At 40.3% G+C, this 21,416-nt stretch overlaps 1 protein-coding gene across 1 annotated transcript; it reads right to left on the reverse strand.

Annotated features, from left to right (window-relative positions):
- Positions 1-2,233: 2,233 nt before the first annotated feature.
- Positions 2,234-13,315, reverse strand: LOC132208035 (ral guanine nucleotide dissociation stimulator-like). Its single transcript, XM_059643778.1, has 4 exons — positions 13,182-13,315; positions 7,681-7,795; positions 6,103-6,217; positions 2,234-2,573 (listed from the first exon to the last, which is right to left on the reverse strand). Exons 1-4 carry the CDS (start codon positions 13,218-13,220, stop codon positions 2,537-2,539), a joined length of 306 nt encoding a protein of 101 aa, XP_059499761.1. The 5' UTR covers positions 13,221-13,315; the 3' UTR covers positions 2,234-2,536.
- Positions 13,316-21,416: the final 8,101 nt, after the last annotated feature.

Raw genomic sequence — 21,416 nt, forward strand, 5'->3', positions numbered from 1 at the left:
GGCCATTTCTTTTCTGTTTTGTTTTCCCTATTTTGGCTTCTTTCTTCTCGGTGATGCCCTGAATGTCCAGCCTCAGTGTAGGCCCAGCAAGGTGATCCATTGGCTGACATGCCCTTAGCATGGACTTCTGGCCTTGAGGTGATTCCAGAGCAGTCTCCCGGCCTCGAGAGGCTCAAAGTGAAGCCTGGCATGGTCAGGAGTTAAGGCTCAGACTGGAGGCTCGGTGCCAGCGTGAACTGGGTTAAAAGGACTGACATTCTGAATTTCTTACTGATATTTTAAAATTTATTCCTGTGAACTATCACGGTGAATTTCTTGCTTATTGTTCTCCCTTATTACTCTGATCTATAATCCTGGAACTTTTCTTTCTTTATTTTTCTAATTGTCAATCTGACCAAGAATTTGTACTTAAGAATCTTAACCTGGGTACCTCTGTACCTGAAATGGCCCGATCTGTGACATTTGAGTATATGTGACAATAAAGCTACTTCTCAGATTCAATTCTAACGTGGCACCTTTTATTTGGGGACTATACCCTCTGGACATATAGTCTCCCATGAAGGAAACATCCTTTCCACATTTACCCTGTCAGGCCTCTTAAGAATCCTGTACGATTCACTGAAATCACATCCTCATTTTTTAAAAAGTTCCGGACAGTAGAGTCCCAATCTGTTTAGCCTTTGCTCATAAGGTCATCCCAACACATTGGAGATCATCTAGTGAACCTTCTTTGAGCTGCCTCCAGTAAAACGATATCTTTTAAATAAGGGAGGAAAAACTGCTGACATAGTCCAAATGTATCCCACCAGCACAACTCCCTCATTTTAAGTGGTTGGAATGTAAGACAAGGGCCAATATTCGATTCGTCTTCGTGTTTATCTGCTGCATCTGTGTGCCAACTTCCTGTGTTTTGTGCACAAGGACCTCAACTGCCTTTATTGCAGATTTCTGCTTTTTTTTCTCCATTTGAATAAAACAACTCTTTTGTTTTTCCTTCCAAAATTAACAACTTTGCATTTTCCCACATTATACTGCATTTGCTTTTTGTCTATTCAGATATCAATATTTCAATGTGAAATGTGTGTACATCTCTCACAGCCCACTTTTCTACTTTTTTTTTACATTTTCTGCAAATTCGGCCCAGGTACTTACACTTCATTACCCCAAGTTATTTATATTTGTTGTAAACAGTTGCCGTCCCAGTACTGATCCCTGTGAAACTCCACTGGTCGCAGGTCACCAAGTTGGAAAAGAACCTCTAATCCCTGTTCACTGCTTCCTGGCTGTTAGCCAATTCTCCATCCATGTCAACTTATCACCTCCAACACCATGGTTTTTACTGTAAGGCTTAACCTTTTGTGAGGTACCTTGATGAACGCCTGCTCGAATTCCAAATATAACACATGTACTGGTTCCCCCCTAACTGCTCTGGTTCAGCATTCTTCAAAAAACTAATAGTCAGACATGATTTCTCTTTCATGGAGTCATGATGACTCTGTTTAATTAGATTATTGCTTTCCAAATGCACTGTTATTATTTCCTTAATGATTGATCCCAACACCTTTTCAACATTAAATGTTTGGCCTAAAGTTACCTGCCTTTTGCCTCCCTCTCTTTTTGAATAGGGGTATCACATTGGCAGTTTTCCAGATACTTCCCCAGAATCCAAAGATGAGGAAAACTACAACAGTACACCTACTATTCCTGGAGCTAACTCTTTTATCTGTCCCACCAATGCTTGTGCCAGCACGAGTTGCCCCACAGCGCTGATGTGACAGTCACTGCAAACACCATTATTCAACAGTCTTGCACAGAAATTCTTTGAAAGTGCATCAAGGCCAATGTGACCTTTGCACTAAAGCTTGCATTTTACAAATGGCATGGGGTCAGTGATGCAAGTGAGTAGACGGATATCAGAGGCCATTTTTAATGGAGGCACCTTTCCCACGTATTGCAAACAAACTGTTCCAATCCTGGCAGAGCCATTATTTGTTCAACTAGTTTGTCCATCAGCTGCCCCCCCAATAGAGATGTCCTGTGTGGTGCCAAGGTACCTGCCTTGCTCTCTAGGATTATGACTATCAATTGCCCCAGATACATGGTTCGTGGAGGTGAGCTCTCAACACAAATTGCTGATAGGAGGTTATATTTAGTGAAGCAGCACTAATTAGATATGAAGTATACTCCCTCAGCCTAGAATTTGTCTTCTACTTCAAAAGAATGAAACAAAAGATTGCAATTTAAGTTTTTTAATTTAAAACAAATGTAAGAACATTGAAAACATTTACTGAACACTATTTTTAGAAACAAACTTAGACAAAGAACTCAGATGATTTTCTCTTCTACCTGTGGCTGGTATTGTTGGCATAGCCTCGATGGTGAACCATTTTAATTTTAAAGTGGTTATGTGTAAATGTCTAATTAGTGAATCCTATGTCGAGCACCAAGCGATTTACAGGAGGAGAAGGAAATAAAATACATACGACCTCTCAAAAATCAGGGCGGTGAGCTCTCTAAAGCCCTTCCTCACCAGAGCTCATTGATTCACATTGGGAAGGAGGCTCGAACATTGCCTGTGGAAGAAAGGAATACCAGAAATGTTAAAGTGCTTGTTGTTCCTGGTGTTAATTTATACATCGTGCAAATGTGAATTTGACAGAGACTCAAATACTGTTAAAAATTCCTGATATTTTGCTACTTTGAATGGATTTTTGTTTTGGATCCATTTGAAAAGTGAATATACATAACCAACGCTGTCCTGCACGTGAGATGTGATTGCATGAAGATGAAAAGGTCAATGAATGAGTTTCAAATTGGCTGTTAACCAATGAGACCCACTTGAAACAATGACAGGTCTGAGTAATGGAACATGAGCAGATAAACTAGGAACAACAAGTGTCTTACAGTATTCATGTCTGAGGTGATCTGGTCCCCTGTCCATTTTTTAAATACCTTTTATCCCCAAAATGGTTTGCACTTTACAAATATATATTCTCTTACACACGCACGCACATCTCACAATATAACCATTCAAAATAAATTCATTATAAAGCTGAGCATTAATTAAAGTCTCAAACAAGTGCAATACCACTGGCAATAATAAACAGTGCTGTTATTTCTTGCAGTTGCAGTGAGTTAAAAAACATCAATGGGTTTTTAATGCAGAATTAGTTAAAGCCTCTGGAAACAAAAGGTTGGCTGGAGACTTTAAAGGCCGAGCCAAACAAACCAGCTGAAGTACTCATCATCCCACCTAATGGTCTGGATAAATGGTTAGTTTGTTAGTTTTTTTTCCCCTGAGATGGCTTGCACTTTACTCTCATATATCCTCTCATACACACACTCCCTCACTCTTACACTCTGACAGTTTCATTCGCAGTCTCACACTTACACACACAATTTCTCACTCAGCCTGTTATAGTCGCTCACACACACACTCAGTCAGTCTGACTCACACTTCACGCAGCCTCACTCACACTCAGTTTCACTCACAAGTATGGACTCATTCACACACATGGACTGACTCCCTTCCCTCACACTCTCAAACAGTCTCATTCACACTCAGTCTCACACAAGCACAATCTCAAGGGTGGCATGGTGTCTCAGTGTTTAGCACCGCAGCCTCACAGCGCCAGGGACCCGGGTTCGATTCCAGCCTCCGGTGAGTGTCTGTGTGGAGTTTGTACATTCTTCCCGTGTCTGCGTGGGTTTCCTCTGGGTGCTCCGGTTTCCTCCCACAGTCCAAAGATGTGCAGGTGAGGTGGATCGGCCACGCTAAATTGCCCGTAGTGTTTGGGAGTGTGTGGGTTGTAGGGGGATGGGTCTGGGTGGGATGCTTCAAGGGGCAGTGTGGACTTGTGGGGTCAAAGGTCCTGTTTCCACACTGTAGGGAATCCAATCTAATCTCACACGCTCTCACTCATACAGTATCACGCTGACTTTGCAGCTTCAGTCACACGCATACACAGTCTCACTCTGACTTTTTCACTCACACACATGGTCTCAGTCTCACACATACAGTCTCATTCTCACTTCACACAGTCTCACACATGTAGTTTGACTCCCTCCCACACAGACACTCACATTGTGTCACATGCACAAACTCAGGCTCAATAACACACATGCCCAATTTTGACTCTCACGCACCAACTCAGTCTCACTCACACAGGCTGTCTCTGACACTCTTAGCCAGTCTCATTTGAGTGCACAGTCTCACCCACACAGAGACTCACTCACACAGAGTCTCACCTGCGCACAGTCTCACTCGCACGCAGTCTCACCCGTACATAGTCTCACTCACACACAGTCTCACTCATAACGCTGTCTCACTCGCATGCAGTCTCACCCGTACATAGACTCACTCGCACACAGTCTCACCCTCACACGGTCTTACTTGGAGGTTCAAACACACAGTATCACTCTGACTTCCCACGATTTCACTCTCACACACCTTGCCTCTCACACTCACATAGTCTCACTCATACACAATCTCACTCTGAGTTCACAGTCTCAATCACACATGGTCTTGTTCAAACTCACTCAATTACACATGCTCTCTCACTCATACATTCTCACACAATCTTATTCAGTCTGACTAATATTCAGTCTCACACTCAATCATACATTCTCAATTAATCTCACTGTGTCACTCAAACTCTCACTCACAGTCACACTCACATCGGATCACTCGCAGTCTCACTAACACAGTCTCATTCACACACAGTCTCTCTCACACACACATTCTTATTCACACACATGGCCTCACTCTCACAAATGCACGGTCTCATTCACATACAAATTCCTACTCTTTCTCTCTCAGTCTCACTCTGACTCACTCACACACGGGCCCACTCACACACGGGCCCACTCAGACTCTTTCACTCACACACATGTTCTTAGTCACACACATGTTTTCACTCTCACAAATGCATGGTGTCATTCACATACAAATTCCTACTCTCTCTCTCTCAGTCTCACTCTGACTCACTGACACACAGACTCACTCACTCACCCACAGACCCACTCACACACAGTCCCACTCAGACTCTCTCACTCACACATGTTCTTAGTCACACATATGGTCTCACTCTCACAAATGCACGGTTTCATTCACATACAAATCCCTAGTCTCGCTCTCTCAATCTAACTCTGACTCTCTCTCTCACAGTCTCACTCACACATATGGTCTCACTCGCACACATGCTCTCACTCACAGTCTCACTCTGACTTCATACAGTCCCACTCTCTCACACCCACTCACACAGAAACTCTCAGTATCACTCACACAGTCTCACACTGACTGTCATTCAGTCTCACTCACACGTACAGTCTTACTCTAACTTCACAGTCTCACTCTTACACACACTCACAGTCTCACTCACACATCGCTTACTCTGACTCTCACTCACACAGTCTCACTCATATGTCCCACTATGACACAATAATTTTATGTTAAATTGTTGTAAAATTGAACATTAAGTAAAAACAGTTAAGATCTGAAACAAGTGCAATATGACTGGCAGTAATAAACAACTCTATTATTTCTTGTAGTTACCCTCTGCTGAAGGCATGTCAATGGCATTCTCTCCAAATTAGTTTAAACCACTGGAGAAATAAAAATATTGAAGGCAGGAATGGAGTGCTGAAGAGTTTAAAGGCCAAACCAAACACTTCAGTTGAAATATTCATCATCCTGCCATTGGCTGAACAAATGGCTGGTTTGCTTTTTAACCAAACAACCATTGAGGAACCCAAGCAAATTCAATCACAATTGGTCAACAAGATTGATACGTAAACGATTCTTTTCCTCATCCAACCAATTGATACATGACTGTGATGTTCATAGAAGACCGGTGGCAGGGTTCAATTCTCCAGCATTCCAGGAAAAATAGCTGATGTGCAAGATGTTTGAAAAGGACAAACAAGCACTGGACTCAAAAGTTAATGTTAAGCAATTGTCTGAAGTCAAGTCACTCTCTCCAAATTGTCCAATAATTTAAAGTAGAACACTGCCAAAGTAATTTATTCATATATTGCAGAGTTTTTGGTACTGAGCAGAGATTTTAGATCCAACAGAGTCCCATGAAACATTATGTTCCTTACAGCTCAAACTTGCATAGACATGAAGATCTTCTTTCGGTGAATCTCAGGATGAAGTCATGATTCACTTTCTTGTCCATTGCATAATACAGGATGGCATCGGCCGGAAGTATGAGCACTGAAAAAGCAGAGGGAAAGCACATTATTATTCACACGTGTTTTCATCATATTGATTGTGCACAGGTCCAACTGCTTCCTGGATATGGAAATATCAATGGCTGGGAGGAACAGAACAAATGTACTGCAAGGATTCAGAACGTATTACAAAACACAAGAGAAAATCTTGGAGTTATACCAAATTAGGTAAACTCAATAACTGAAAACCATTATATCTGAGACCCATTCTCAGGATGAGCATTGTTGGTCAAGGCTAAAATCCATTTCAAACCTCTCACTGTCCGATGGCACATGCCTTCTTCATGACAGTTTGTACAATTCAGTGGCTTTATTAGACCAGATATGAGGCTGTGAAGAGTCAGCATACAGTAGCCCAGGTAAAGATGTCAGATTTTCCTTACTACAGAACAACGCAAAACCCCAATTGATTCACGAATGACCCAGCAGCTACATGGTCACTTCTGCTGATACCAGCATCAAACACAAAAAGGTGCAGTGTGATCAATGCGAAAACGCTGAGAAAAGCTATCCTCTCTTTCAGCATTGTGTTGGAATCTTGAAACTAACACCACTGAGGGCACCTAAATCAAACACGAGTTAGTGATCCAGTGAATGGCCATTTTCTGAGGGCTATGATGGATGCAGAATAAATTCCAGCTTTGTCAGTGAGACTTACGTCCAGGGAACTGATTTTTCTTTTCTGTGAAATCTGACAGGGATAGCATGCTGCAAAGGCATTGGGACCTTTCATTTTCATAAGGCATTCTGCTTAACACAGCCTGGATGGCAAGTTTTACACCACAGCAGAATTAAACCCATGAGACCTCGTTTCTACTTTTCACCAGGAAATGGTCGGGGGAGGGTTGCGACAGATTAGCAACTTGACAGCAGTGACCCCAACCATGTTTCTGGTCTCTCAGCCACGGGCCAAAAAGAGGGGAAGAACAGATTAATTTCAGCAACAGGAAACATTTATTTTGGAATAACCAGTTAAAATAAGAATGAACAAAGCAGAACAATGTGCAAACAATGCGAATAATTCAGGATTTAATGCCACACCCAAATCCTGATGTACATCCTTCACTCAATATGGCTTTAGGTAGTTTTACAAAAGGGCTACTGGACTCTAAACACTACCCCTGACTTCTCTCTACATGTGCTGCTACTGCTGCTGTTCTTTTCCAGCAGTTTCTGATTTCCAGCATTTGTGGTTCTTTGTTCTGATTTGGCTTTAGGGCAATCTGATGAAATAATTTGCTTTTATTAGGTGCAGGTATTAGTTGTTTATTGGCTTTACATTCCTCAGAGTTGAATCCTGCTGAACATGCTTGGGTATGTTCAATGATACAAATTTAGATATCTGCAGCTTTTTGGTGAAATCAAAAGAAAATATCAATTCCCTTGCAGTCGTTATGCTGTTCAGAAATAGATTTAACTTAAATTGAAGCAATTTCCACTGCTCACCTTTATTTGATTCAATGATCTGTGCTAGATCAAATTCCTGAGGACGCTCGGGTTCAAATTTGAGCGCGGTCATGGCTTTGTTGAGAACTTCAGATACACGATCTTGATTAGTCACCTAATTAAAAAAACATTCACTTTTCATTAATGCATTAGACACACACACCAAATGAAATATATAATGCCTCAATTTCCAAAGGGCTTATAAATATTGCTGCTTTCACCCAGAAAACTAATTGGGACATTACACTGTAAGCTGTAAAAGTTACATTAATGAAATAATATCTGGTCGGACAGTTATTGTAAAATCTGCATTCGATGCTCCATAACACAGTTACTGTGAACAGTAAAGGTTGGAATTTGAATGGAAACAGAGCCCAGTGATCAAGTTTACCTATACACACAGTTTGAAACAAGTAACTAATGACGAAATTCATAATTTAAATAATCCACTTCCATCCCCTCCCACCCAAAACCCCCATACCATTTGACATAATGGGAACTGCAGATGCTGGAGAGTCCAAGATAACAAAATGTGGAGCTGGATGAACACAGCAGGCCAAGCAGCATCTCAGGAGCACAAAAGCTGATGTTTCGGGCACAGACCCTTCAACAGAAAAGCTTTGTTTCAAGGCTGAAGAGATTACAAGAGAGTTGCAGTGGGAGAAAGATCCACTGAGGTTTTTCCGGAGAGAGGAGGGTAACTTCTTCAGGTTAGGTATCCCTGGAAGAGGCTTCACAATGAGGTTAAAATTGTATCAGAGATAATGAGAACTGCAGATGCTGGAGAATCCAAGATAACAAAGTGTGGAGCTGGATGAACACAGCAGGTCAAGAAGCATCTTTGGAGCACAAAAGCTGATGTTTCAGGCCTAGACCCTTCATCAGAAAAGGGTCTCGGCCTGAAAGGCCAGACTGTGTGCTCCTGAGATGCTCTGCTGCTTGGCCTGCTGTGTTCATCCAGCTTCCCACTTTGTTACCCCCATACAATTTGCCTGCTTTTAACATTTATTGTCATTACAGCAAATGGCTCAATGTTGTTTGTGAAGTCTGACATTTCCTAATGTTATGCTTATTCATATAAATTATTCATAAAATTGCTTTAACAGTTTGAAACAGTTAGCAATTTGTGATTTGAAGACAGTGCAAATATTTAATATTCAATCATAATGTGACTGTACAGGAATAATATTTGATAGGCAGGATATTGAGAAGACCAGTTTTTTGGGCAATTGTCTGCTTTTGTTTAATTCTCTGTTATATTTGGAGAATGCTTTTCTCAGCTCAAGTTTGAGCAATGACCTGGAAGATGAAATGCACCAGTAAATTTTCTGTTTCTTCTGGAGAACTGCAATGTTTTCTGGTTGAGTAAACTCACACTTAATTCTACTTTAATTTTGCTATAGTTCATGGCTAAAAAAACTACTTTTGCCACCCAGTCAAAAGCAAAGATCATATTAAATATATTAATGGATAGCAAATCTGAAAAATCCAAAAAATGTAGTGGAATTAAATTCCTGAGCAAGTGGCAGATGTAGACACAATTACAATGTTTAAAAGACATTTGAATAAGTACATAAATAGGAAAGGTTTGGGGGGATATTTTGTTCGGTACGTCTCGACAATTCTATAAGTGGTAGAGTCAAATATTACACAACTAGAGATTAGATGAACTACATTATCTTTCTAAGGAAGGGTCTAGGCCCGAAACGTCAGCCTTCCTGCTCCTCTGATGCTGCTTGGCCTGCTCTGTTCATCCAGCTCGACACCTTGTTATTTTACATTAACTAACATCCCCAAAAGTGATCTTTTTTGAATAACCAATACCTTTTCCACTCTGTATGCTCAGACTTTAAATGATTAATCACTAATTTTAGTGATTCATTGGTGATAAATTGGATTTTCTAAATTATGTTCGAAGAAGTGCCACACAAGTGTGCAAGCAAAATTGAAGCCTGTGGAATGAAATGGGCAGTGGCAGTATAGACTCAAAATTGGGTGAGGATTAGAACATAGAATCATGAAGAACAGTCATTTGCTCAGGCTAACTAAAGTAAATGAGGGAAACTGTTTACTGGTCCTTCTGACACTATGTACCAAGGTCAAAATCTAAGGTCATTGGTGGGGAGAAAAAGCAAAAACAAAAAAGAATCCTGCTTTTTCCAAACCGCAATGTACGAATAGGTGGTTAAAGCACATTAAATAACTTTCTAAAGACAACTGAATAATTACATGGAGCAAAATTTGCAGGGCAGGGCTAAAAAGGGCAATGGTGGTTGTGTTGGGGGAGATGGGTGGCGAATTTAGCTACTTCTCACTGAGATTTAACACAGACACAATAAGTCAAGTTTTTGTTTTGCTTTGTGATAACATTCCACGATTCTCTAGTTGGCCTCTCATGACTGTATTAGTTGGCAACAATTTGTTGCACATTCAGCAGGAGACATTTTCGTCATTTTGGTTGAGAATTTTGTTTTCTGTGTTTCAGAGATGTTCAATTTAAACAAGCTGTTTGCCATTTGCTTATCCAAATTCTGCCTCAGATCTTAGGCTGGTTCTGCCCCATCTCCAATTCACTGACAAGCTAACAAATGTTCTCTTCACCAGAATAAAGAGGCGCTGTTTGTTAACAATATTTAAACACCAGAAGCAATTTCCACACATCACACTGACCTCTGTGGAGGCACAATCAGAGTACGACTGATCCTGTCAAGGAAAATGCATGATCAAACAAAACAACCTATGTGCCTTCTAATTTGGCCAACATTCCTTCGACTTCCCTGAACTAGCCAATCGGCAATTATTCTGTTTTGGATTGCACTCTTGCTATTGGAACGCTTTGCCTGCAACGGTAGTAGATTCACCAACTTTAGGTACATTTAAGTCGTCATTGGACAAGCATATGGACGTACATGGAATAGTGTAGGTTAGATTGGCTTCAGATTGGTATGACAGGTCGGCACAACATCGAAGGCCGAAGGGCCTGTACTGTGCTGTAATGTTCTATGTTCTTCTCCAACCCATTTTTGATGTGCTTTCTTCCATGCACCAGCCTTTTAAATTTCACATGAGCCAAAGCCAGGAAAGAAATATTCAATATCTCTGTTAGTATTACTCGATTGGCTTACAGATGGACCAAAGTGCCTGTGGTCAGCTAACTGAAGATCTGGTACCTCCTTGCTGATTTATTGTACAGTTAATGGTGCGTGTTAATTTGTGATATTTCCTCTTCAATAGTTATCAGCCAATCTCCAAAATGGGGCAACAGAGCGCTGCACCTTGCCATGTACACTTAAAGGAGAAATGCAAGGAAAATGTGTTCAGGCCTAAAACCTAAACATTGCTACTGCATTACAAAACAGGATCAAAATGATGGTCAAAGCACTCTCAGAGAGCAAAAAAGGCTTCAGCAATGTGGAAAATACACACTGAATATGACTGCATCGCAACAAATAATTGGGATAAAAATTCCTCTTGCGATACTGGCAGGGAGCAATGGCAATTATTTGGACCGAGCATGACGAGAGCAACCAGTCCAGGGACTTACCAAAATAGTTTTGAATTCTTGTGCTCTGTCCTCCTCTAATCTGACTCGGATGAGGCAGCTTTTCTCATTCTGGCGGTTGTCCCTCCGACGTGTTGCACACCAGCAGCTGCCCAAACCTGCACGCCTACCAGACTTGGCTGTGTCATAATGTGGTTTTGCTGGTGCACCACTGTTGGATAAACCTCCAGAGGAGGCAGTATCCACGGATTTTAATGACTGTGGAATAATTATTTTGTTTAAGAAAACGTTTGTCAATTGTTGCATATTAGATACTTCCCCCTTTCCCGTTATATTTATTATTACACAAAATATGCTGTCCTGCTGCCCACAAAGGTGAAGGCATTCTGCACAGGACAGTTTAATTGTAAGAACATGAAGTTGCACATGAATTCTTGGTCGTTGCTGTCTTGTGAAATATTTAACTTGCAGTTCTTTCCTCTACCAGTAAAGATCACTTCTGAGGAATTATACTCCCGCTTGTGTTTACTAGCTGTTCAGTCAACATCAACAATTCAGTACTTAGCATGCCCATAAATTACTAATTAGTTTCCCTCAGCATAATAACATTGTGGTCATTTCACTTGACCATGTAAACTGGTGTTTCAATTCTAAGTTTGTCAGATAAACCTTTGGGGTTTCAGTTTGCACTCAGTATGTGAACATGCTTACATAAATATTTATTTGCCCACTTCACCCTGCTACGCACAGAAATCTTGAATACAACGATACTGTTTGAAGTTAAAACACATTTATGAATTGCAGGTGACTGCGAATGGGCCAACCAGTGCATTGTGCAGGTCAGAATGTGTGCAGCACAGCACCACTGGCAGAAAGAAAGACAGACAGCAGCAGCAAACCACATACAGCAGAGAACTAAAGAAACCAGAAGTGAAATCATCCAAGTCACTGCAGCTCTCAGTTTATGATTAACATACAGGGAGTCACAACACTAAACAGGAGAATCCATAAAAAGGAAGAGGGTATTTTGAAACAAAGAAATACCACTCCAAAACACCTAAATGTGACCTAATAATACTTAGCCCAATTCTTAGGGGAATACATTATGAAAATATCCCTGGGACAAGTCCTAGACATATTCTGTAAACAATAACCATAACACAACTTTGATAATCTCCCAAGATACAATGGTCTTCAGCAGAGAACGCACTAATCAACAGCTCAAAGCCCAAATATTGAAGAAAAACAAAACGTGCAGTCACGAGGACTCCATGCAGAGAGCTGCATTACTTTGTTGCAATTGCTGGATCAAGACCTATCCAACATACTCCAAATACTGTTTTTGTGGGCAGTGCGCTTCAAGCTGCGACAGATGTACCCCATGCACTAAAATTTACTGTGTAGAAATTAAACATGCTGTGAATAATTAAAGATGAAATATTTTGGCTATTAGTATAAAATCATATAAAATATCTAAGCAAAACAAAGCCAACAGCACAACTCAAAAAAAACAAATAAAATCAGCTCTCACTTCGTGAGCGAATAACACCTTTTCTGGAATCAAATGCTTCAGTAACCAGCACAAAGGTTGAATTTGGCTGGGAATTGCACAGCTGTCTTGCCTTCGTTCTGAAAGCAAGTAACCCAACTTTGGCAAGTGGGACTTGGGACGGAAAATTGCTGGCAGCAGCCAGGTATGAAGATGCTTGGTGGAACGGCATTCACTTTAAGGATTTCAGTCTGGCTGAAACATCAAAATGGCTATTCGGCTAATAGCTCTTAAAAGAAAGGCGAAGGAGATTGGCTAGGCAGCCATCCAGCTCCAGTGGCTGGGACGGTATCACTGAGTACCCTTGTATCCTCTTGACTGCCAAAGTGTAGTCAGGAAGGCAGAAGAAAGGAAGGAAAGAAAGAAGAAAAAAACTGTCTGGACATTATTAGACAAACCAGAGTCTCCAAGAACAACATATTTTACGTGATGAGTGCCTCACTGTCTCACCTTTTCCGGCGCTTTTTGCAAAGTGCTCGGCTCTTCCATTTCCAAGTGGCTGGAATCGGATAAAATGCTGGCTGCGGTAATGCTGTCGTCTGAATCCTCATTCTGAAGGGATGCTCGCTGCTCAGAGCTTTTAGTTTGAGTGTTGTGATTTTAACACCTCTCTTTGAAAACAGGCTGCACAAGGGAAAGGGGACACAACAAACATGAAAATGTCATTGCATTCTAGAGAATTAAACTAGAATGAAGGTATATTGATGATGTGAGTACCAGGAGTTTGATGTGCGCCACATTTGACCTGTGAGAAATTAATAGTGGCACACTCATACCAAGAGCTCGCATTACTAGTATTGAACACCGTTACATTGTCTAATAGTTAGGGAGTATATGAATAGGTTACAATGTTTGCATATTCCAATGGCACAAGAATCTGGGCTTTTTGCAGTGTTTGTTCAACCTGCTATCAACTTCAATCTCATGAAAGGCAAAATGTGGATTTGAATACCCACAGGGTGGAAAATTTCCCCCAAACTGGCCACATGCTAATGTGTGTGTAATTTCATCCTGAAAGCTGCAGTTTATTAAAAATAAAACGTAAAACAAAGTAACACCATTGATAATTGATAGAAAACTGTATACAACACTTTGTAAGGTAGGACAGTGTCCTCTGAATTTGGCCTTCAGTATATTGGTACTGCAAACGTTAGGATTTCTATTCAGCAATTTGCATTTATATTGCATGATTAACATCGAAAATTTTCCAAAACTCCCAAAAGAAGTACAGCAGATGGCATGATAAAAAAATTCCCACACTGAAAATCCCGATTGTTGGTATATTAGGCATTAAATAGTACAGGGAGCAAGAGCAGATGGCTGCTGAAATGTGAGATTGCACACTAATGCTGCAATGTTGAATGCCTGCACTTCGAGAGTCACAATTAAGCCATGGAAGCCTAAATCACATCCATGTAACATCCACACTCATGTAAAGAGAAGATATCCTAGGAAGTGAATAAGTGTTTCCCTTCTCTTTCTTGGTTTCTATCTAACAATAGTCACATGTCACAGTCCAGATCACTGCAAGGCACAACACAGCAACAAGGCATGGTTTTGCTTCTCTGAAACTCTACACGGGTATGTGGGGGAAAATCTGACTTTGCTGAGTTCTGGTCAGTCCTCACCTATTGAACAGAAATATAAGATAATATCCCCAACTCAGGAAAATTATCAAAAACAATAACTTTGAAGTCTTTACACATGTATGCACAACAACACAAACACATACTTTCATGACACCTACATGGAAAGAGATTTGAGTTTTATAGAAAATAGACAATAGGTGCTGGAGTAGGCCATTCGGCCCTTCGAGCCAGCACCACCATTCATTATGATCATGGCTGATCATCCACAATCAGTATCCTGTTCCTGCCTTATCCCCATAACCCTTGATTCTACTATCTTTAAGAGCTCTGTTTATCTCTTTCTTGAAAGCATCCAGAGAGTTGGCCTCCACTGCCTTCTGGGGCAGAGCATTCCATATATCCACCACTCTCTGGGTGAAGACGTTTTTCCTCAACTCTGTTCTAAATGGCCTTCCCCTCATTTTTAAACTGTGTCCTCTGGTCCTGGACTCACCCATCAGCGGAAACATGCTTCCTGCCTCCACAGTGTCCAATCCCTTAATAGTCTTATACGTCTCAATCAGATCCCCTCTCATCCTTCTAAACTCAAGTCTCCAAGTCCAGTCGCTCCAATCTTTCAACATATGATAGTTCCGCCATTCTGGGAATTGACCTTGTGAACCTACGCTGCACTCCCTCAATAGCAAGAATATCCTTCCTCAAATTGGGAGACCAAAACTGCACACAATACTCCAGGTGCGGTCTCACCGGGACCCTGTACAGCTGCAGAAGGACCTCTTTGCTCCTATACTCAATTCCTCTTGTTATGAAGGCCAGCATGCTATTAGCTTTCTTCACTACCTGCTGTACCTGCATGCTTGCTTTCATTGACTGATGTACAAGAACACCTAGATCTCGTTGTGCTTCCCCTTGACCTAACTTGACTCCATTGAGATAGTAATTTTGAGGTGGAGCTTCAGATGTGAGAAGCATGGCTGATAATTTTTCAACAGAAGAAATTTCTGCTGCCTGCTGACCCACAAAGTAGAACACAAATCTGATTTTTCACTCAAAATTGTTAAACATTGCTAGTTTTCATTATACAGGCCCTCAAATTCGCAAATTTAATTCACTGTAACACCTTTTTTGCTTACTTGTCTCTCATAAACAAATTTATTCCGGTGAAATTTAGCCATGGTGCAGAAACTTCTCTGGATAAATGAGATTCGCTAGGCAATACCAAGCTCATCACAGGTCCACATTCTACACTCATGGTCATAGCAAAGAATCTCTATCAATCAGTCTACACTAGACACATGCACGAGGTGAGAATAACAGCACCACTCCTTGCATCATCTCAAATTACTCGAACAGTTACTAAAAAATCTCACTCCAATGAAGCAATAATGACCACACATCAAATGTCTCTATTTGTCAAGGAACAGATGGAATTACCCTTCTGTCCATTCATTCCAATAATAAAGGAAATAATGAGATATTTGCGGTGCTTAACATGGGATACTTACCAGCTGAGGCGTTTAAACACACTCTTTTTGGGCTTTGGCGGTTTCTCGAGTTCAGAGGAGCTGCAGGGTGGCAAATAAACATTTTCAGACAAGATTCATTTAAGAAGAATCAGATGCTTTTGTTCAATATTCTTATTATTTATGGCAAAATCAATCATTTACATAGATTTGAAATTGCAGAATGATAATTTTGTTTGCAAAAGGAACGTGTTTTCAGGCAGGAGAACACTGAACATTACTTTGAGTAATGAGCGACAAAAGTTCTCACTGTAGGCACATCGATCTTTTCTGCTTTATGAACAGCAGATCAAGACAATAAGAGTTCTGAAGAAATGTCACCAGACCAGAAGGATAACTCTGCTTTCTTTCGACAGATGCTGCCAGACCTGCTGAATGTTTTCAGCAATTTCTCTTTGTGTTTTTGATTCCCAGCATCTGCGGTTCCTTTGCGTAATTTTTTACCAAGACGATAACCCCCTCAGTCTTTTTGCAGAACACATGGAATTGAACAAAATGCTCGAACTTCTACAGCAGGTACAGAAAAAAATAACAAGGACTGGGCTTGAAAAAAGTTAACTGGAAAACACGAGAATCAAACTTCCAGTGCCGAAGGTGATACAATAGGTTGTAAAGTTATACAGGAGTTTCTCTGGGCCTCATCCACACTGTCATGTGAATGTACAGACAATGTCAAGCAATGAAAGGTGGTCATGAATCAGTCACTTCAGGTGACTAGAACACCACATGCCACATCTCGGAGATAGTAAAATGAAGGAGTATATCTCTTGACCAGGCTTTCTGTTGCTGATATTTTCAGACAATCTGTCCAAAAATCAACCAAACTATCCCAGAGGTCCAAAAGAAGTTTAAATATAACTTATGATCTATGTAAAGTGAATTTCGGTAACATTTTGTAATTACCGTTACAATAAATACCATGTTTGAAGTTGGCCCAATACTGACTGTGCCACTGATGGAATTGACGATAATGCCAGGTGCTTGCTGCACATGGTCATCCATAGCCTGAGGACGGGCTTAATAGTGAGCTTTGTTTTTCAAAGCAGGAATGTAAATTGCTACATCAGGTGCATTTTAAATAATTACTTCTGCCCACCAATTTATGAAGAAGCAAACTGTTTTCAAACAATGTAATTATTACAAAGCCTGCTCTGTCAAAACAAAAAATTAGTTTCAGTGATCTATAATCTGGTTCCTTCATCAACTCTGGTCCAGCAATGGCAAAGTGTTTTGTTTTTCAGTTGGAGATTATTTTTGGTTGCATTATTAAAAATATACTGTGGCTATTTCGAGATGAGGGAATGATGTTTTTAGGCAACCATTGAAAGATACTTTAAAATGCTGACCAATTGTGTAGGGTTATTGTTAATTTTATGTTAGTAATAGGATTGAAAAGAAATTGGAAGGAAAAGAAACATTTCTCAAAACTGGTACAATTTACACCTGGATTTGTTGGTGCACCCACAATAGGAGCTCTTGGACATGTTGCTAAAATTGGTCATTCATCAAGTTTTTTGCATTTTCCTGCAATCATTGGCTTAGTGGTAGTATACTCTGCACTATTATATCCCAAAGAACACATTTTGATGCAACACAACAGAATTGATTCATTGAGCAACTGGCTTTATCCTCATAGGTCAGAATTCATTGTCAAAAATTTGAAGCCAAGGAAAAGGAAGACAGTAAGTAAACTGGCAGCTCACTAGCATTAAACAGCAATTATAACTAGAGAAGATTTCACACACAACCCTTAACTGCTTTACCTGCACACTCCTACAATACCAGTTACGTACTCGCTATCCTCACTTAAGTATTGTTGCATAAAGAACAAGTCTAGAAAATTCTCGTTTGGACGAAGGGTGTAAGATGAGCAAGCAAACTGCAGGGATTTGATACCCAAAATTATTTCATATTCCTGAAAGAACACAAATAAATAATGAGCTGTTAAAGCAAGTTTAAACTGCTGTAATTGCTTCTGCTAAATCCGAGTCCGTGGTATTTTGAACAGCATCAATAACTTTATTCAAAGTGCACAGTACATCATGTCACAAAAATATTTCTGCTTTGGAAATAAATGACACAAATGTGACTTTTCAAGGAGATATTTCTGTACAAATTATCCAGGATGATTTCAGGACACTAATTCCCAAAACAGTGCTTCAAAGATGGATTATTTTTAAAAAAGATTCACTTAAGAACCATAAGCTGATTTAGGGTGAAGACAAGAAATGTTATGAAAGATCATTGATCTAAGCAAAAGGAAGTCTGCCAAGTACAAAATAAGTGGCTGATCTATAGTAACTGATACCAAGACAGACGGTGAAAATGTTGAGTTAATTTTTCAAGGTTGCACCACCATGAAATTGAATGGACCATGAGCAGCTCAAAGTTACTGGACGATTTTCTTTCAACCTCATTGGCTTCTTGGTTGAATCTTGTCACAATTTGACATGTAAAAAGGGGCAGACCTTTCTAAGTCAAACTCTGACAACATGTTACTGCCAAGTTGGAAAGTGCCAGCCAGTTTTCAACAGGTCAGTGAAAAGAAACACTTCACTACATCCACATCAGCCACGACAAATGGCGGGCCATTTGACAGATTACATTCCGAGCTGGTGAATTGGAGTCACACAGCGTTGGATGCCTATTTTGCCACCCAGCTGATTTTACATCACATGGCCCAGTTTGGCAAATTCAGCATCAGCTGCTTCTCATCAGAACCTATTTTATTCATAGGGACCTCAAGTTACAGCTCTGTAAGCAAGAATTCATTGTTTGCCATAAGGTCAAATTCCTCTCAAATTCATATTCTCAGGTTGCCTGCTGAATGTTGCAGTACCAGATGAAAATACAATCTGAGTGGGTTATCTCTGGGTGCTCTGGTTTCCTCCCAAGGTGCAAAGATGTGCATGTTAGGTGGATTGCCCATGCTAAATTGCCCGTAGTGCCCAGGGATATTTTGCTTCAGTGAGTTAGACATGGGGAATGGGTCTGGGTGGGACCCTCTTCAGAGTGGCCCTATGAACTTTTTGGGCTGCACGGCCTGTTTCCACACTATAGGGATTTGATGATACCCTCAACAGTAGCCATGACAACAGGGTTGTTTGAGAATTTGGTATTACCAAATTCAGAAATATGGAGTAAAACATACTGCCCAGTCAGTGAGAATCCAAACAGGTGCACTCCCTCAATTTCTGACATCCCATGACGAAATCATGCCTCTCATATAAAGGAAAATACTAATATGGAGAGATTGTTTCCCCAGTGTCTTCAATAATGAAATAGCTTCCATGACACTGAGATTATTTGAACAACATCTTCATACACATAACGCCTAGCATATCCTGTACATGGCTGTGACTGTTCAAAGGTAAATTGCAGCACATTAGCAGCGCAAAAGCAGGCTATTTGACTGAACTGCTCCATGCTGATCTATACACCTCTCCCACCTTGCTTCAAACTCTAAATATGCCGTTGTGTCCTTTCTGACATCTAACTTTCTCTCAAATACATCTGTGCTCATCCTCTCAACGAGTCCTGGTAGCAGCAGCTTCTGCAATCTGGCTGCTCTGAGCAACAAAGCATCTCCTTAATTCTTTATTGGATTTATTAGTGACCATATACATTTAGGATGCAGTTGGCGACTCCCCCTACACCCCCATCAAGCAAATAAAGCAGCACAAGATTGAAAAGCATGCTTTTCCCCTTTCATACAATTCCAAACATTTTGTACAGTGCAATTTTCAGTACTAACTTTTTGTCTCTTGTCAAAGTTGATCAAGCCATTCTGTAAGAGATAGACAAGGACAAAGAAAATTAATTCAAATGTACAAAGGTCAAACAGTACTACAAGATCATGAAATTTAAAAGATCAGAAGTGAAATTCAAGCTCTGTAAACTTGGTTCCATTTTAGTATATCGTCAAAGGCCAATCACAAATGATCTGTCATACCACCAGGTCATATCTTGGACACGACATAGAGTCCTTTGCTCCAGTCAAGTAGATCAGTACCAAGCTGAAGACATTCTCAGCTGTTCAACTGCTCAATAGGCAGTGACATCCAGGTAACCAATTTACCTGTACAGAATAAAAATGATGTGCAATTTATCCAACCTTTTGAAAAACTAAACCCATATTCAATTAACTGCAAAGTGATTTGCATGTTCCTTTGTTTACAAATTGTTTGATTCACAGCACAAAGCATCAAATTATTCTGATTGGGATTATTAATCAAACATTCATTTTTTTTATTGCTTTGATTCTCATCTACAAGCAGCTTGCAATGAAACCATAATAATAGCGCTCATCAGCAAATAAGGAATCCAAATCTTGTAAGAGAGACTTACTGAATGGTAATTCGGGAAAGCCGAATCCAGCGCTGAAAATTCTGTGAAGAAAGTTCCCAGGTACGGCACAATTCCCTGAACGATATCCTAGAAAAAGAGAGGTGAATTTGTTTAATCCATTGTGAACTCATTGTCCTATTTCTCAAAATTACTACTCCATGTCTTATTTATTCCCTTGATCATACAACTAAATCTATTTAGAATCAAAATTTAGGACTCAAAATTTTAGACAGTTATACAGTGGAATGCAAAGTTAGATCTATCAAGGCCAGGCAAGTTAAACGTTTGATCCCTCATCTGTGAACTGGAAACCAAACTCAATATTTGTGTAACCTCATCATTTGGAGACTGGAAATTTTCTACGTAATGTGCAATTTCGCTTGAAGATAAAAACAATTTACCTCACAGATCTCCAAAACTTTGTCTCAACAAGTTTAAACGTTATTTTTTTGTAAACTCAAGAATATAATTCTTCTCAATGTCTTTTCATTAGACACCTCTCTTACCTGAAGAAATAATTTAATGGTCTCAGATGGTGGGTTGGTTCAGAACCTAAGAGCCTAGGAGATACATCGAATTGGCAAATTGGAGCCAAAATTGGGTTTGTGGCAGGAAGTAAATGTGATTTTTGAAGGGCTTTTCGGCAACTTGATGCTTTCATCCAGCAACATACCACAGGGGACAGTAATAGTTCTTACTGTGCGTACATTAATGTTGAAGACACGAAAGCTCCAAGTATGAACAGCCGATTCACAGATGACACAAGAATTGGACGGTTGTAAACAGCAAAAAGCCTTCGTCTCTCAGGTTACGCATATGGGCTGGTTAGAAGGCCTAAACAGAGGCAAATAGAATTCAATACAGAAAAGTGTGAGGTGAAGCATTTTGGGGGTCTAATAGGTCAGGAGAATATATGTTCAATGAGATAATAAGGTGTGGAGCTGGATGAACACAGCAGGCCAGGCAGCTTCAGAGGAGCAGGAAAGTTGATGTTTTGGGTCTGGATGACAGAGGATCAGAAGGACCTTGGTGTGTGCATAAACATATTCTTGAAGGCAGGAGGGCCTGTGGATAAGTTGGTAAAATATTGGATAACTGCCTGAATATAACAGCAAAGGGGTAATGATGGAACTGTAAATAACATTAGTTGAGCCACAGCTGGAACAATGTGTGCCGAGAAACTAAGGCATTTTGCTACTTACTACCGCTCCAATTCTTGTGTCATC

The sequence above is a fragment of the Stegostoma tigrinum genome, unplaced genomic scaffold, assembly GCF_030684315.1.
Source record: "Stegostoma tigrinum isolate sSteTig4 unplaced genomic scaffold, sSteTig4.hap1 scaffold_256, whole genome shotgun sequence".
In the NCBI taxonomy this organism is placed as follows: Eukaryota; Metazoa; Chordata; class Chondrichthyes; order Orectolobiformes; family Stegostomatidae; genus Stegostoma; species Stegostoma tigrinum.

Excerpts from the sequence above, each read along its gene's own strand:
- LOC132208035 (XM_059643778.1), bottom strand. The coding sequence starts at position 13,220 with ATGGAAGAGCCGAGCACTTTGCAAAAAGCGCCGGAAAAG. Across the intron at positions 7,796-13,181 it reads TGCAAAAAGCGCCGGAAAAG|GTGACTAATCAAGATCGTGT; the intron begins GTGAGACAGTGA and ends TTTTTTAATTAG. Across the intron at positions 2,574-6,102 it reads TGTCTATGCAAGTTTGAGCT|GCAATGTTCGAGCCTCCTTC; the intron begins GTAAGGAACATA and ends TTTCTTCCACAG.